This window comes from Chaetura pelagica, unplaced genomic scaffold (assembly GCF_000747805.2).
Source record: "Chaetura pelagica isolate M959 unplaced genomic scaffold, ChaPel_1.0 scaffold2, whole genome shotgun sequence".
Classification (NCBI taxonomy): domain Eukaryota; kingdom Metazoa; phylum Chordata; class Aves; order Apodiformes; family Apodidae; genus Chaetura; species Chaetura pelagica.
Window position 1 is genome coordinate 1,927,932 of NW_009952796.1, and position 19,236 is coordinate 1,947,167.

General features: G+C 35.9%; 1 protein-coding gene across 1 annotated transcript in view; it reads right to left on the minus strand.

Moving 5' to 3' along the window:
* The window catches only part of USH2A (Usher syndrome 2A (autosomal recessive, mild)), a 393,962-nt gene that overhangs the window by 316,455 nt on the left and 58,271 nt on the right, over window positions 1-19,236 (minus strand). Inside the window, exons 11-12 of the mRNA XM_009994736.1 lie at window positions 9,904-10,099; window positions 6,130-6,771 (exon numbers count right to left, since the gene is read on the minus strand). Coding sequence (XP_009993038.1) covers window positions 6,130-6,771; window positions 9,904-10,099 — 838 coding nt within the window. The remainder of the gene's footprint in view (window positions 1-6,129; window positions 6,772-9,903; window positions 10,100-19,236) is intronic.

The window sequence follows — 19,236 nt, forward strand, 5'->3', positions numbered from 1 at the left end:
CATTCTTCTGTTCCTGTATTATTTCCTTTTATAAACTGGAGCATAAATATCACTTTCCCGACAATATATTTGGTATGCTTCTACTACACTATCTTTCATTCTATTGCTCTCACAAGCAATCGTTATCTATGCAAGTCTCTAACACATTACTGATAAATATAGTCAGATAGAGTTTACACACCTCTAATCTAGTCATTGAAGAACTTACTCATTATTCACTGCCTCGCCTGACATTTCAAACGAAAGAGCATTTAAGCACATTTTTTCAATGATGTTGTACCACTTGCATAATCTATTTTGTTAACTATGGACTTCCTCCATTCTTACTCAATTCTTTTCTATATGTCCAATCAGAAAATTCAAGTAACAGAATACCAGTAAAAATATATATTTATTATTTTTTTTTATTTCCTGATTATTTTCTATTTGTACTGATTATTAACAGACATTTTACTGGGGTTTTTTTGGGTGGCACTGTTGATTAAAAATGTAGCAATGTGTATGAGCTCTGCAGATGATGATGGTACTAACTGGCATTTGCCAATGGCAAGTACTTGTTTTTGAACATCAATCCAAAGACAGGGCCACTGATAGGAGGTTCTTTCTCTGTCAGCTGGTTAATATTAATTATTATGGCACTACTTCAATAGAAGAATTTCAGCTGTTACTCAGATATGCAGGATTTGCACAGACTTCTCAGATACCTTTCCTTTCTTTCCAGTTCAATCAGTTTCTTCTTAGTCAGTTCTCACTTACTGAATCTTTTTTTGCTATCCAACAGATGTCCTGCTTTATAATAAAGAGCCAAAAAATTGTATTGTAACATGTCATATCACCCAAGGTCTTATTATTTATTTTGTCTTACAAGAGATAGCTTTATATATACACCCCTAGGGTGGTATTCTCTGTCTTCGTGGCTGTGTTGCACTGTGAGCTCATATCCAAATAGCAGAGGAACTAAACAAATTGAAAACATTAGAATTTTACTGCTCAAATCTTTGTTCAAGTTTAGCCTCTGGTCCACAGTGAGATAAATCTCAAGTGGACAGTGAAGTGATATCAGTCTCCAGTTAACATACATTCGCATCATAAAAAACCAAGCTGTTGGCACTTTATTCCAGAGAGGCTCTGAACTGAGCCACCACAGAGACTGAATAGCTTGAAGTTATTAGTGAGGCAGCATGTATTATCTCATACTGCAGTTGTCTGTGCACTACAGTGCCCATCCTGTGCATAAATAGAGGAGACCATTTCCCAGCAATGTCACTCTTGAGCACAATGAACGACTCCACTCGAAGAACGTAACAGGAAGATAGGATACAAGTTGAAGCCTGGACTCCCGCAGAAGGTCAAAGCATTTCTTCAGAACCCAGTTTAAAGTTGCAGTAAACGTGAAGCTCCCAGGCTAAAACACATCCCTGCCCATCTGACATTTTACATGAAACTAATGCCTAAGAAAAGCCTATAATAGGCAAATTAGCACATTTCTAGGAAACAAATTATTTTAACTGAGTGGGACTGATCACTATTGTTCTGTGAAATTCATAATTATAACAAATTTATGCCTTAAAGTTATATATCCTGGCTCTCCTAATGGTATACCAACTAAACCACTGCAGACCAGTGAAGGATTTGCTGTATCATTTTTATAATCTTTTAGAAATGCTCTAAAAGTTTAACTAAACTTCTGGATAGTACCACAATTTCTTTTTTTTCCTTTTTTTTTTCAGAAGTAGCAAGTAAAAGTAAAAAAAAACAACAAAAAATGTAGTAAAGTGAGGGATAGGAAAACAGGAGGAAGTCCTTCCCCCATCTAATTTATAGGTAAATTAACATGATTAAATGCAGACAAAAAGAGAAGAGACACCAGATTATGAATTCATACTGTTTGTGATAACCACTACTATTATTTTTTCCACCACCTAGAATTTGGCAGGAAAGAGTAAGAAACAACTTAATGCAAGCTTAATTTACAGCAAGGTTAGAAAGGCTCATAAAAGTTGCTTTATGAAGGATCCACTCACAGAGTCAATTTCCAATTTTAAGACAGCCACTGCAAATCTCTACAAGATCTATGTATATAACTAGTATTATGCTTATTGTTTTTCAGATTTTTTTCCAATTCAACCATAACTGATCACATTTGTCAATCAAACATACTATTCAAAAGGAAGAATCAAAGTCATAGCAAAGAATTCAGCTTCCTTTTTTGATCATACTGTCACTATTTCTCTCACTACACAGCTCATGGAAAAGTAACACCTGAACAATTCCTTAGCAGTTTTCTGTGCACACCAGTTATGGCAGTAATGTTTATTTTTAAGCACAGTGTACACTTAAAAATGTTAACAACACTGAAAATATTGTAACAATAATATTCACTTCTTTTCTTTTTTTTCTTCCTAAAAAGGGAAGTAGTACATACACAAAAATTCAGTATTGGTGCCTGATCTCACATTCTACATGCTGGTACTACTTAACACCCCATGAAAAGTTGTGGTCACTGAGTAAAGAACTTACAAAATCTCTTTTTTTTTTGTGTCTGTTTGTTTGTTTGTTTTTGTTTTTACAATTTTCCTGCTCTCAAAACAGGATCCAAGACCCACATTGAACAGGATTTGTATGGCATGAATCCCAGTCAGTGTGGCAACACATTCCTGGAATGCGACCAAGACAAACTCTTCACAACTATTGGGGACTGGAAAGATTCATTTTCTACCACTGCAAACTAGGACATCTCATAAGCAAGTTTATATACAAGGTAGAACTGTTCTTTATTTGGTTTTATGATAGGATCTCTTTGCATACTCCATTAGTTTAAAAAAAAAAAAAAGGTACAGAAAGCTACCAAAAATGTTACTTATACAAGAATAAACTGGAATGCAGCAGGCCATGGATGCAGCCTAACAGATTAAGCACATGGATGAATGCTCCAGAAACAGTTTTTTTAAAAAAAACTCATGATAAAATAATTTCTCAAAGTTACATCCACTTTGAACTTTTTTCCATTGGCAAGTCTTACTGTATTAAGATTTTGGAAGGAAGCCTCTGAAATTGTATCATAGCACACAGAAGATGTGCTACAATTAGACATTATTTTGAAATACCACAAACTATAACAGACTTTAATTACATAGATTAATAAATGACATATGACCTATATGCCATGAAGAAAAACTCAGACCAGAGAGTTGAAATGTCCCAACAGGCCTAAGAGCTTCTCAGTAAGTTTTTAGGGCTGCCACTTTTAACTGATTGTGTGCTTTTAATTAGGTTCTGTTGGCTACATATATACTGGGAGTACATTTTCTTACCTTCATCCCATTGCTAAGCCATAGGACATGTTTAAGAGTACTTTAAACCAATTAAACTCTTCCATAGTTCTACAGCTTAATACCAGCATTACTACAGGTTATACTCACCCTTGTTTTATAGAAAACTCTCCTTTGGAATACACTAACAGAGAATATTTATATAAAAAGTATATTAAATATCTAAATGAGCTCATAGCAGGATCAGTGTTAAATGTCAGTGAAAACATCACAGTGCCACACGAAGAGTGATACGATGCTTTTACAATGATCAGGATTTACACTTTCACCTACAGAAGAGAGCTCAGTGTTCATCACATGCATGTTTATACTTCTTACTTCCAAATTTCAAAATAATTCTTTCAGCAAGATTGGTGGGTTTTTCCTTTTTTTTTTTAAACTACTGTGCAAGTACTCCTTTGAGTGCCATGTAAGCTTTTCTACAAACCAGTCTGTTTGTACTATCAATTAAACCTTTTTAAACCATTTAGTTCTGCATAAACCCTGGCCTTCCTTTTCAAGGACAAGGGCGGTCACTGACTCGGGAAGCCCTGACATCACTCCTCTGCCAATCTCTGATTAAGTGGCTGCTATAGAAGGTTAGCAGGTCAAACAGCACTGGAGGAGGAACTAAGAAAAACAGAATGCTGCCTTATTTGTTAGTACATGTACCTAAACTAATGTAAATGAAAGTATTTTTAAAAATACTTAATGGAGGTTAAGCAGCTTTTTTAACCTCTGTTCAAATTATTGAATGGCATATTAAAACCAATGGAGCTATAATGTACCTTTTAATGTGACCTGCTACTTTAATAAATTGCATATGTATTTAACTTGAACTAAATATAGCTGCTTAATACTATTACTAAGGGTAGATTAATATTACCTATAGTTTCACTTTGCCCACCTACTTTTTAAAACAAAATAATTAAAATATAACGACAGTTTTCCACTTATAATGAACATTTAAACTGTTTACAGTAATATGGTAAGAATCTTGAACTGATATGTAACAACCGCCATATCACCTCCTTGTAGGCCTAAACTGCCAGCTGTTCTTGTGAAAGCCAGCACATCCTCAACATAGCAAGGCATGTGAACGTTTTTTAAGAGGCATGTTTGCCAGCCTCACCAAAGTTGAAATGACCATCTTTGTACCTCCCACCACACTCAAATTTATGCATGCAGTGCCCTTCCTGAAGAGCTTTCACTCTGCCCTCCAAATCCACATTTTTCATTACAAGGATAGCAGTTGTTCAAATTCTGTTAGTTTACTTCATATTCAGAGAACAAACCATTACAATTTGTATATATTCTCAATACCTAGAACTAGGCCTAACCTTATTTTGGACATGTTAAAACTGCATTAATAACACAAATTATAAAACCTCTGGCAATAGAATAAATATTCCCCTGAGGAAAAGGACTTGGGGGTGTTGGTCAATGTGCACTTGCAGCCCAGAAAGCCAACCCTATCCTGGGCTGCATCAAAAGAAGCATAGCCAGCAGGTCAGGGGAGGGGATTCTGCCTCTCTACTCAGCTCTGGAGTACTGTGTCCAGTTCTGGAGCCCCTGCCTCAAGAAGGACATTAAACTGTTGGAGCAAGTCCAGAGGAGGGCCATGAAGATGATCAGAGGGCTGGAACACCTCTCCTGTGAAAACAGTCTGAGAGAGTTGGGGCTGTTCAGCCTGGAGAAGAGAAGGCTCCAAGGACACCTTATAGTAACCTTCCAGTACCTAAAGGGGCTACTGAAAAGTTAGGGGCTGACCAGCTGGAAAGCAGCTCTGAGAAGTATCTTGGAGCCCTGGCAGACAATAAGTTAACAATGAGCCAACATTGTAACCTTGTGGCCAAGGTCAATGGTATCTTGGGATGCATCAGGCAGAACGTGGCCAGTAGGTCAAGAGAGGTAATGTCTCCCTTTATTCTGCCTTAGTTAGGCCACATCTGGAATACTATGTTCAATTCTGGGCTCACTAGTTCAAGTGAGACAGCGAACTGCTGGAGAGAGTCCAGCAGAGGGCAACAAAGATGACTGGGGGACTGAAGTATCTCTCTTACGAGGAAAGGTTGAGAAAGCTGAGACACTAGCCTGGAGAAGAGAAGGCTCAGGGGAGACCTTATTAATGCCTACAAGTATTTAAAGGATGGGTGCAAGGAGAATGGAGTCAGGGTCTTTTCAGCTGTGCCCAGCAATAGGACAAGAGGCAAGGGGCATAAACCAGAACACAGTAAGTTCCGTCTGAACATCAGGGAACACATCTTTATGGTGAGGGTGACAGACACTGGAACAGGCTGCCCAAAGGGGGTTGTGGAGTCTCCTTCTCTAGAGATGTTCAAGACACACCTGGATGCAGTCCTGTGGAATGTGCTCTAGACAAACCTGCTTTAGCAGGGGAGCTGGACTAGATGAAATTCTTCACTATGAGGGTGGTGAGGCAGTGGAACAAGCTGTCCCGAGCAGCCTGTTGTGGATGCCCCATTCCTGGAAGTGTTCAAGGACAGGTTGTATCGGGCTTTGAGCAACCTGTCTAGTGGAAGGTGTCCCAGCCCATTCAGGGGGGTTGGAACCCTTTAAGGGAAGGTGTCCCTTCCAACCCAACCATTCTATTATATGATTATATGATTATGATTTGATGGAGATCAGAATGTTAATACTACCTTCTCACACAGATATGATGACATAGAAAAGTAATTCAGTCAGAGACACATCAGACATGAAGCTGTCTAAACACATATGAAAAAATAAGAACTATCATGTTACCCAGCAAAGCAAAAATAACTACACCAAATAAATTGTCTTTCAGTTTCCTTACCTGGTTTACACTCATTACACCTTCTCCCCTGACGCTGAGGCAAACAGACACATTGTCCAGAAATGTGGTCACAAACTGTTCCTGCCATTGTGCCCAGAGCATCACAGTCACAATGCTGGCAGCCAAGAAGGTTGCTCATGCTGAGGTTGTACATATGAAGCATGCACTGACTGCACTGAAGGCCAGTTACACCAGCTTTGCAAGGACACTGTCCTGTTGACTTGTCACAAAGCAGAGAGCCATTTACTGTACCTGCCTTATCACAGTTGCATGGCAGACAAACGAAGGAATGATTTTCCTGTACCTTGTGGTAGCCATCTAGACATTCGTCGCATTGTCTTCCTCCAGTATTTGGTTTACATGCACATTGCCCTGTCTTTGCATCACACACAGTGCCAGAAATTGACCCTGCAATGCTACATTCACAAGCCTTACAACCAGCTACATCCAGGCCATAAAAATTGTCCATGCAGGTGTCACAGTGAAGTCCTTTCACTTGTTCTTTACAATTGCACTGTCCAGAGAGAGGGTGGCAGAACTGGTTCACTGAGCCGTGGCTGTTGCACCAACAAGGCTCACATCCGTCTTCATTAGAATATCTGAGAGATTTAAATCCAAAATTGCAACTATCACACCTAAGACCTGGAAAGAGAAAAGGTATTAATAAGAAAAAAAGCTGAAAAGCTGTTGACTTTGATTTTTAAAAAGGATAAGTATACTAACTACACTTGGGGGAAAAAAAAAATAATTAAAAAAAAAATCAGTGAATAACAGTGGCATCCCAAAACTGTTTACTGCAGGCTTCTCAATAGAGTTTAAGATACTTCTGCAATAGATTCTTTGCAAGACTTCTAAGACAAACCAGAATTAATTTCTTTGTCCCCCAGAATGGCATCTGTTGCATAATCAATGCTTAAATTAACTCTTCACCCTATATTGTAGCAATGCAATATACAGGGAATTGCACTGGGCTTGCAATCTGTTCTGATAACAGATTTATATATTATATTAAAAATATATATATGTGCTAGGACAACACAAATTAGACTATTTACGATTAATCATATACTTAACACTGTACTTCAGTTTTAACATTGATTACATTTATGCTAGTGTTTATAGTTAGCCCTTACAGAACATCTTTTACATAATCCAAAATGGAATGCTTTTATATAAATGTATGATTTAGTTAAGTCCTGCAGTACATTAAAATATAAACTGTTCTCTTATACTTCATCCTGTAGTTTTACTAGCTTTGTTTTCAAAGTCATCACTTGCTTTATCCCTGCCCCAAGGGATGGCGTTTGTATTTTAGTTTATAAAACACACATTACAAGAAAGCAAACAGATTATTATATGAAAAATGCAAATTCACAGTTATGTATTTTCCCTTGCAGTGGAAAAATCCTTCACTATTAAGCCATCACTTAATTGTTGCATGCAGAAAAGTACAATATTTTAGCAAAATATTGTAATCATTTAAAAAAACATGCAACCAGCAACTCACACATAGAAAAACAACTAAATATGGTAGGAAATGCATTATACATATGGATAAAAACTAAAAAACTCCAACAGAAGGCAAGTTCCTTTAACAGTGATGAATGACTCACCTAAGGCATATCATTTAATTTCAATAAGGAAAATAAAAAAGGACCACTATTGCTGCAAATTTTAAAAATAACTGTATTGTTAACAAGAATTATGACTCATTTTGAACTATTAAAATTGGTCTACATGGATTCATATCATATCAGTTTTAAAAATATGCGCAGTGCTTATTTGAATATGCCATACATATTCCTGACAGGTAATCTATTCCTAACGATACTGAGGAAGGCCTACAGGGCATCACATTCAATGTTAACAAGTACAGGGGAGTTAGCACGCTTGGCATTTAATTCACTTTCTTCTACCTTTTTATTCTAGATGAATGACCTACTTTAATAAAATTATTGGTGTTAATGTATTTTACTGGTGATAGAATCATTAGTAAGATTTAACAGTTGTGTTAACTCTAACAGTTCATGTTCCATAACACCGCAGACTATAGTTGCATTTTTCTGTTATTATGTTTGTTTAAATAGATAACATGGCAATAGACAGATTGCTCTAAAAACCAATTTAGAAATCCAAAGAGGAAAGCTCTTTGTTAAAGTTTGCTGCACACATTCCAATATACAGAAGCTTATTTACAGTTGGTTTGGAAAACAAAAAAAGAGAAGAAAGAATTAGGTCTTAATCCTGTGAACAAACGCTTGCACAACTACAGCCCCACACCATAGCTACAGATACGGGGAAAGCATATTAATATTTCAGTGGAAATAAAAATTACTGTTTTCATCAAATTGAGAAAATATTTAAAATAATATGTAGGCAATCAAATACGTGAGAACAAGACTTTGCATTTCTTGGATACCAAATGCCCACTGAGTAAAGAAAGGTTTTCACAGATGCAAACACGAAATATAGGCGTGTGTGTATACACACACACATATATAAAGAATGCTCCAAAGTCCTTTTTTTAATTGAAAGTAGAGGGTGTGTTTATGATGCACAAAGGTTATTTTTTATTCTTACTACCTTCTTTTATTGCATGAAAAACATAGGTACTTAGCATTCTACAGGACAGAAACTGTTCAGGCTTATGTCTGTTTAAAGTTATTTTCATTATTTGCTGTTATTTTGTTTTGGTTTTGGTAATTAGAAGAAAGAAGAAACAAAAGACTCATATTACAAATAAGTCAATATTCACAAGTCAGTGAGTTATAAATTAACATATACTTGAACGTCATTAATACAACCCATAACCATGATTAGCTAAAGAAAAAACAGATCACTAATTGTGATAATAGCAAAGCAGAAAAAGATCTCTTGTTTTTGGTTTGGTTTCTTTTGAGACACATGTAATAGTCTGAGACAGGTACAGTTACCATGCAAGGCTCACTTTATCAGGAAATTCTCCTTGCATAATATTCCCATACATCAACATTTCAAAGTGTATTATATATACTGTGTATTTTGGGCACTTGATAAATTTTGTCCTTATGTGGCTGTGGTTCCCCTCAAATATGCTGGAAGTAATAAATTGCTATAATCAAATCTAATTTCTGAAAAATACCTGTGGGAGTAACAAACAAAAAAGCACGTCTTGTAAAAAAATGATAAATAACACAGAAGGTAGCGGTTTATTATAATCAGCTTGGCACTGAATTACAAAATTAAAATTATGTGGCCCTTGATAACTAACCCTAGCTATGTACATGATCTGTGGAATTATGTTGACTTATTTTGCATTTCATAGGAACAGTTCAAAGAAATATAATAGAAAAAAAATTGATAGATTTATCACAAAGGACCCTGTAGCACAGAATATTTTGAGAAAAAAATCCATTTATTTTGGTCTATTAAGAAAACTAGCATGGAAACGATTTGCTTAGAACTCATTAAGTATAAAACATTTTGAAAAAGTGTTAATGTCCTAAAAGAAACATCTATGCAGTAAGCAAATTACATTATTTCTGTGACTTATTAGTATGAAGCTATGTAAGCTAATGTAGCTATGCCGTAAAGAAACTTCTAAAGGGTTGATTAAACTAAGCTTCAAGCTGTAGTTTGATAGAATTATTAAATTAATAATTTTTCAACACTTCATTCATTTTTATAATCTGCCTTCAGCAAAGAAGTTTACCATACTTTTCATTTAGAAAACAAGTGAGTTGTATTTCCAGAGATAACAAGAAAAATGGCTCCACACTCTTACATTACACATACCAATCACATTTGCTTTGCACTTGCACTGGCCTGAATTTTGGTGACAGGTAATATCTCCATTGACTGTCCCAGAGGTATTACAGTTACAGGGACTGCAGCCATCAGGGTTTGACTGTTGTAGATTGTAGAATCCTTCCTGGCACTGATTGCATTGTCTGCCAGACACATGTCTCTTACAATAACACTGGCCTCCAATCTAGAAAGATACAAAATATTATAGGATGATTAACATATCTATTTTTAGATAATAAACTCATTAGCAACAAGAATGGGAGTATAAATCGGGGGGAACACTTTAAATGGAACAGAAAAAAATAAGCCTGTGTAACACATACTATTCTAGCTTCTTGAGAGAAAAAAAGAGAAATATTAAGCAAAGTGTGACTATTCAATTTTTAAATAGAGATTATAAGTCTTCTTCTTTCAAAATAGAAGGAAAAAACTTGAGTAAACAATGAGGTAGTATTTACCATTTGGACAGAGAAAATTATAAAATTGCATTTTATAAATTGTGACTTCTAGTAAAACAATCTACTTTTTTGAATCACAGTTACTGCAAAACGTTAGCATTTTCAAATGGCATGTTTTGTGTTTGTTTTGTCCAGACTATATGCTTTTTTATTTTAGCAAAAATGTTAGGTAAATAAGAACAAAGTAAAGTTGAAAGATTTCCCTTCTGATTACTCATTCAAGAAAAAATTTATCTTTCTTTACAGAAGGATATGACCCAAGAGCTCAGTAGCTGAAATCCTTTCCCTCTTTTCTTGCTTCAGCTGGGATCCAAACATTCCACTTCAGTGGTGGGATACTCCATAAATAGGCAGCACTGCTATCTGGAAGGAGCTGAGGCACCTTACAGTATGCCTGGGCCATGATCTGGGAGTATTTACATCACATCTTGTGCAAGATTAAAGGGCTTCTGGAAAGCTATCTGAATTTCAAACCTCTGGAAGCCAGAAAACAAACAATTTCTATATGCATCATTTTCTGATGCAGTGGGAAAACTGGCCACAGGAAAGGGCAAGAATGGCACAGGAATGGAGAAACTCATGGTGTACAGCAGATCATACAGAACATAGATGAGAAGAGGGACTCAAAGCAAGACAGATGCAGGAGATGTGAATTTAAAAGGTTTAGGATTAATAAGGAACAAAACCTAGTGTTTTCTAACTCAAATGTTCTGGGGAATGCAGAGATAGCAGCATCAATTTTATACTGTGTTTTAGGTAATTTTCTTCAGGTCAGTTTATTTATTCTCAGTGCAAATACTTACAGATTTGAAAACGCATGGTGATTCAAAACTAGTTACTGATCTACAACATCAATAGCTGTAGTTCCATGTACTTTGCTTTTAGTTAGCTACCAGAACAAAAATTTCTCTTAACAGTTGTCTTTTTCACCTTAAACTTTAGTCAGGCAAAGCTGAAACAATAGGAGAGTACTGTAGCATTAGAGATAAAGCCACTTGGATGTTCCACTTAATATAAATGTTATTATTACAACCTCCAATCTACAAAGAAGCTCTAAACTTTATTAGTACAGGATAAAACAGCGTATTTCAACATGCAACAGTGAATTGTCAGTGCAGAAAACACTAAAAGGTACAGAAGCATGTATTCCTAGTCCTTCCTCAGAAAAGGATTCTGTAGCCCAATAAAACCTCTTCAATATGCTTTCATGTTAGAAATCTATTACTGGTATATCAGCCATATTTTTAAGGAAGATGAAGATATGAAGAGGCAAGAAAACAATATTTTATAAACAAAAGGCAACATAACAGGAAGAAGAAAAAGGTAAGAGAGTTAAGAGACACCACAACAGCAGAAAACACAGCAACAAGGTTTTTCAAGCTATTCCCTTTTAGACTGGATTTGATCTACTTAGTTTATTATAAGAGACCTAGTCATGCATAACAACCATTCATCAGCGAACTCACAGGTGAAAAGTGACTCTGAATTTAATCCTAAATGAAGAAAAATACCCAGTTTAAAACCAAACTTAAAAAAAACCCATTTTGTGTTAGTGAACATAGTACACTCAGATTCCACAATAGCAAGTATTATACAAAGATACCTCATTAGCACCTAACACAACACACACCCCAAGAGACTTTAAAATTACACCAAAAGCTACCACATGAAAGTGTGTATTAGATGAGAAAATGAAAAAAAAAAAAAAAGGAAAAAAGAAAAAAGTAATTTTCAAAAAGTGGAAAACAGATCAAAAAAAGGAAGTTAAATAAGAGATTTAAAATTTTAAAACCAGAATACAGCAATAAAAAAATTAGCTTTTAACAAGCAACATGCTTAAGGCATGAAGGAAAAAAAATAATGTATTTTTCAAATGTCAGAAACAAAGGAAAATTACCAGAGAATCAGTGAGAGCAATCCCCAGAGGTATCAAGAATCATCCAAACAAAATCATGACTGACTGGATCTAGTGCTGGCAACAATTCTACTTTGATGACCAACTAATGCATCTATGATTCTGGGTAGTGTTCAGGAAAGACAGAACCACAGCAGAGATTGCAAAGAAAGTACTTCACATCTGTTCACTAGGAAAGATCTGTTACCATTCTATGTTTGGAACAATTTTCAAGATAGGTTTCAGGCTGAAATATCAGAAAGAAAAGATTTTAGCAAAATCTCATCTGTTAGTAAGTGACTACACATGAGTCAAAGTTCAAGATGAACTGAAACATAATTAGCGAGTTATTAATTGCTTAAGTCAACCTCAGTAAAAAATGAATAAAGTGATAAAAGTTACATCGATCTCCTATAAAAACAGTAAGGAAGCTTCTGAGATCTACAGTCTAGTAGCCTTTATCTGTACAGAGTGAATTAAAAGAAATTAAAACATGAGTTTGGTATATCAGAAAAGTTTGTTACCTTTTTTGCAAAGGCTTCAGGTTTCTACTGCATTGCTTTCAGTCAGCAACATCTGGAAATACTGCCTATACTGAACCAAATGGATAATCAAAAAAGTCAAATTCATTTCTACATGAAGAAGTACTAACTTAACGCCAGGGGAAACCATTGCTAACTATAGATAGACAGTGATGAGTCAAAAATTAGCTATTATCACTCAAGAAAGGGGCTGTTAAAGCTGCTCCATTCCCTCTAAAATCATTTTAAGGCTCTGAGGCAGTTAAAAAAGCAATAGGAATACTGGAATTATTGGGAAAAGAACTGAAATTTACACACAAAGTGTCATTCTGTCATAAAAATCCACCGTGTATCAATATTTTGCACAATTGGTATACCTGGTTAGCCTTCCTAATATAAAAAAGGTCACAGAGTAAGCAGAACAAGAAAAGATACAAATGAAATGAGACTAAAAAACCAATACTTTTCAGTTTGGAAAGAGACTACTAAAATTAAAGGAATACATGTCTATAAAATAACGAATGGCTTACAGAATGAATATTCATTATTTCTCACATTATAAGGAAACAACACTCAGGAAAATATCCAATGCAAACTTAAGGAAAAAGTACTTTTTCAAGACAATTCAAGTGTATAGAAAAATACACTTATTTTGAAGTGCATTAAAAAATTATTTAGATTAATTACATACCTAGACACCAAAAGTGACAACTTAGATGAAACCCCTAAGTTAATCTTAGGTAGCCCCAAAACCATAAATAACTGGAATCTAGAGAAGTATATTACAGATGGAGCACATAAGATAATGTCCTACATGAGAGTCTCACCCAGTAGGTCTGTTCTTATCATAAATACATGGAGACCTAAGTCTAATTTTGAGCAGATAGCAGCCATTTCCTGATGCAGCAAGTGAAATGTATAGATTACTGAGTGTTAAGAGAAGCAAAAAGCACCAGTATCTTCAGCATAATTTTAAGTGTCAAGCTATTACAAGAAGCAGTAATTTTGATCCTATTCAGTTGCAGAAAACTTACATGCCTAAACTTTCTCTTAATAGGGTAAAAATTATGCCAGAGGAGTAAATCCAACTCTTCAGAATGAGGGAGAAATATCTGGCCAACTGAAGAATACAACTCCAAATTTCTCATGAAAACAGACAATGAAACCATTAGGAAATCTCCCTACAAAAACTTCCTCCTACCTCACTGTCATGTAGATCAGAGTTTTCCATCCGTAATCAATACAAGTGGCAACTGGTTTCCTGGTTCTAAAAACAGTGGAAGTCTTTCATGGAAGTTAGAGGAAAATAAGAGAAACTGAGTATTTTTTTTTGAGAGGAAGGCTTATCAGATTGCTTCTTAATGGAGCTGAAAATAGGTTTCTATGTACCAGATTAGAGGATCTGTAAATAATCCACTGACATTCTTCCATAACAGTGATTTCAAAGTCTTGTGGAAAAAAAAAGCCAAGCAGAAAATAAGACATTCTACAGACAAGAAAAAATGGAGCTTCTGATTGCATTCACAAATTACTGTTTTGCTTTTATCTCAGCTACAGGTGACTAGAAACCTTTTCATTCTGCTTCTTCAGCCACTTTCTGTCAAGGATAGGATATCAAGATCAAAGTTATCTATTGAAGTTTAGACTCCAGAATTCAGAGTAACAAATCAATTATATAACTCCACTTTAACCCTGCCTTCAGTAATAAGCATCGCATTATAAGAGACATAAATATCAGGGAAGGGAAATACACCACTGTATTGCACTCAGTATTACACAGCTTTTATCCTTCATATGCTGCATATGCTTCAAGTAGCTGTGCAGAATTTTAGAGAAAATATGCTCCAGATAAAAACAGTAGATAAAAGGTAGTTAAAAGTACTTGTAAAACTGGGAAGGTTTGTAGGGTTCTGTAATTGCATGCCCTGGATGCTAAGTTCTTCAGTATTTTCAGCAGACTCTGAAGACAGAGGAGAATATGCTTACAAGCTTGACAGATCACCCCAACTCAGGATGCCCAGCCAGCACCATCATGACCCAGAGGGCATCAACCAGCCTTAACTTTAAGGCTCTGAGCAGTCTCACGTGGGGCCTCCACTTACACCCTCTGCCCAGGAGCTTCAGATCAGCTCCAGCCTGCGCATCTTCACCTTGCCTAGGCTATGCTGCAATTGGACTTAGGCTTCAGTGGTATCTTCACCTCATCTGTTGACTCCAGACTGGGCACCTTGGACCTCATTTATCACTTTGCCTGCCCTCGGGTTTTCAATGGACCCTATTATGAGCCCTTGGCCATGTTTCGATGCTGCAAGACTGCTGTGGTCAGGATGGGCACTGCTGTGCTGGGATCATCTTCAGTGGGTTGATTTTCAACATCACTTTTACTCTTTGTGCAAATATTCTAAAATCAGTGAAGCAAAAATTCAAAACACAACACACAGCAAGGAGACATCAGACTTGAAATACAGAAAAACTGTGAAAAAAGAATAATTTGGAAAATAACCCGGAAGTGATACTGGGCCTCCACAAATTAACGAGTACCACTTGCAACATGAGACAATACAGCTGCCACCTTGACAGAAGGCAATTAAGTCTTTTGCAACTCTGAACAATATCCTCTGCAGTAAAGTACAGCTATACAGTGTTGCTGTACAGTACCACTACAGAAAAGGTAAATATCATTCTGCAAAGTATTAAAGATGGATCTCATATTTAAGACATGAGAAGGAAAGGTAAGGCTTCAGCTCAAATAGTTGAAGGGCACAACATACAAATTAGAAAAAGTACAGTAAGAAGCAATAAAAATAGCTTTAAAGAAATTGAATTCTAGTTCCTCTAAAAGAGAAAAGCAAAATTAATGTTAACTAATATATATGAACTCTCAAGTTCATATGAAAATTGGTTACTGCATGAATTTAGGAAAGAAAATAATAATTGGGCTTACTATGGGGAAAATGTGGCTTAAAAATGGGAAATAAAAGAAAAATAACAGCTTTATTTTCTCTGTAAAGATAGAAAAGAATCAAAATAATCCAGAAGTATGCAATGCTTGGCAATGCATACTGTTACAAAGAAGTTCTACAAGCTGTAAAATGTTTATAAAGCTATAATAATAGGTGTACCACAGGTTATAACATGGAAATCAACACGAAAATGGGTAGAACAAACCATTTCTATAACTGCATAAAAATTTAAATGAATTATGAAGCAAAGTCTTCGTTGTTGTTATTACTCTTATTATTTCTGTAAATCTAACCTACTCTGGAAACAATGGTATAATTGAGAATACTGGTAGCATTTAATATTTAAAGATTTTTATTTACCAGGATTTTACCAATGTGCACTGGAGATATTACTGAACCTTCCCTTCCTCCCCCGAGTTCAAACGCTATCTGTCATTTGAAGAAATAGACTTTAATTATGCTGGTTGCATAAAGAGCAGAAAGCAATCTGTTTTTCTGTTGCTTATGCCTGACGGGCCTGGTTCTGACCCAAACAGCAAGCAGCCAGAAACAGCCTCTCTATTTAACCTGAGCATCTCAGTACTAAATCACTTATGGAAAATATCTGTCTAGGCTGTTCACTACAAAAAATTAGTCCAGCTGACTATTGCTACCGAGCAGTGCTGTATCTTGGGACCTCATAATTACAATTGTTATTTGATACAGAAAATCACTGATGCTGAGTTAGCACATATCCCTTGTGTAATTTATAATTTACGTATGAAATACACATTAGTCCCATAACCTTGCCTGTAAACGGTTCTAAAAAGTACGCAAGCAATTTTCTCCAGCACAAATCACAGCTACTGCACCATTGTCCTTAATCAGTAAGCAGACTACTTGAAATTTCTGAACTTTATCTATAATAACAGTTCACATGGCTTTAGACTGCAGTGATACCACTCCCCAGTTGGGGGACACTCATCACATGCAGAAACACAAACCCAAAGAGACATCTCTTCTGGAACTCTCCCAATGTTCAGTTACTAAAATGATATAAGAACTTAGGAAGAGGTTTAAGTATTCAGGGCAAATGGCAATAAACTTCAAAGTATTGTCATAATTACTGTTTAGGATATAGCAAACTATTTAGTCATATCACTCATCTAGTAGATACTCAACACATCCACATCATTGCCTCAGAAATGTATCTCTGGCTACTCAAAATCTGTTGACCATATGTATTCATAAAGTGATGAAAAAAAATAACTGGCATAAGCCTTTCTCAAAGTTAAAATCATCTTCTTCTTTCTGGATACCCCTGTAATTTCAGATTCTTTGCTGTCTGTAATAGCAGAAATATACTGCCAGAAATGTCATCAGAAAGTGTCTCCACTTCTGGAGATTAACTATGGGATGTGGCTTGACGTCACTAAATAAAAAAATGAAGCTGACACTTCCTAATTTTCTTTTACCAAAGTTAAGTTCCGATTTTGAAGCCCAAAACACATGACAAAAGCTATTTGCAATTGGCTGAGTCATTTCTAATGTCAATGTTTTACTCTCTACCAGGACAAAAGCACCTTCCTTGGACCAGCTGGCAATGCCCTCGAACTCACATTTTGAGACCCATGGGTATATTTAGTTTCTGCATGAAATTATTTCTGTACACCCTGCCATTGCTGGCTTTGCAAATGATTTGTACTGATCTTGATGTTCTGCTTTTTTGATATAAATGCTAATCATACACTTCTGCTACCTTCTTACTTGAGGCAAATCTGGCAAGGACCCTAGCATCCAGTTGACTGCAATCTCAGGAAGAGAAGCAGGGTTGAGGACTTATTTTCTTCTCCTTTTCTTCAGTTGAGCAAATGAGAAGTCTAAGGCGTGCAAGCTCCCACACATAGGTTAATGGTCTGACCACCAAATACCTGAGAGTATTTTCAGAACGTCAGCTTTGGGAACTGAAAATTGAATAAGCAGTATAATTAAGTTCATTTTCACTCCCCTGCTATCTCTTCTTGCCATCACATATGATGACTTTCAAAAGTCAGTAGCTTTCTACAACCTCTGCTTAAAATGTAAAATGAGGTGTTTAACCTCCACCCATGACACTTCAGTGGGTGGGAGTGGACCAAATCCCAAAAATAATTTGACAAACTATCACAAAAAAACAGCAATTCCATGGTGCAAAAATCATCAGAAATTAAGCCATGAAATTATTTAACATAAAAAGCTCATTTTCCTTCACTTTAGCAATAAGATTAAAGGCCTTTCAAGAAGAGAAATCCAGGATTCAGAATACACACATTATTTAATAACTTTATTTTTATGGACTCCACCATGCCTCTGAGCTTTTCATTGACACGTTTGCACCCTCTATATTCCTTAGGCTATTTAATATATATGTTGACTGAAATGCCCTTAATTAAGTGCTTTACCTATGTTGTTTCCCTGTAACACACATTCTGGTCATTTATTGATTGTCAGTCACAATAAATGGGCTGAAAACTGTGTAGGTGGAAGAATGAGAACAGGGAAATGTTCATTCTAATTTTAGATCAAATAATTTATCAACACAGAGGTAAAGTTATCAGAAATAAAGATTCTACTTTGGTTTAAAATACATATACATACACAACTCTTTCCATTAACTATTATAAAACTGAAATACAAAAAACATTCAAAATTTTGAGGGAAGAAATGAAGACATTCAGATGAGCAATTTTGAAGAAGCATATAGAAAGATCAAATCTTAAGTCTGTTCAAAATCTCGCTTGGTAGCACTGGAATCTGTATTCATTTGACTCCTCAGAGGAAAGAATAACTCATGTTTTGTTCATCTTCATGTTTTAGAAAGAGTTACCTTGCAACATGAGACAATACAGCTGCCACCTTGACAGAAGGCAATTAAGTCTTTTGCAATTCTGAATAATATCCTCTGCAGGAAAGTACAGCTTCTTTGCACCAATAAGTATATGATAGATATTTATTTGCATGTTAAGAGTAAATTTTTAAATACCAGCAAAAGCTGAGTAACTAAAAAAGCCTCAATTCACTGAGAGCAGAATGGTACTTCCAAAGACTAGGTAAAAGCAATAGAAGCACTTCCAGCTTTGCCTAGAAACAAATGCCCTGGAAAAGAGTGCTTTTTTTCACTCCATTATAAGTGGCATATTATAATAGAATCATGAAAGGACCACAAACTGCTGTGCCTGATTGAATATGTAAGCATTTGTAGAGCAGTCTGGGTAAAAAGCAGCACAGGAAAATGAGTCAGGGATTGTGGTATAAGGGCCAGAAGAAATTCATCTCCAGCTCTCCATACAGAGCAAGAATGATCACATCAGCAGTATTCTGGCAGAATTCCCTCATGTGTGAATAGTTAAGAGAGAGAAGGCAGTGGCAGCCAATTCTTCTCCCAGTCTCATAAAATCCAGGCTTCTCAAATAATTCTTCAAATAATTCCTGATTGTTTGAAATATTTTGTGACAAACATTCAAAAG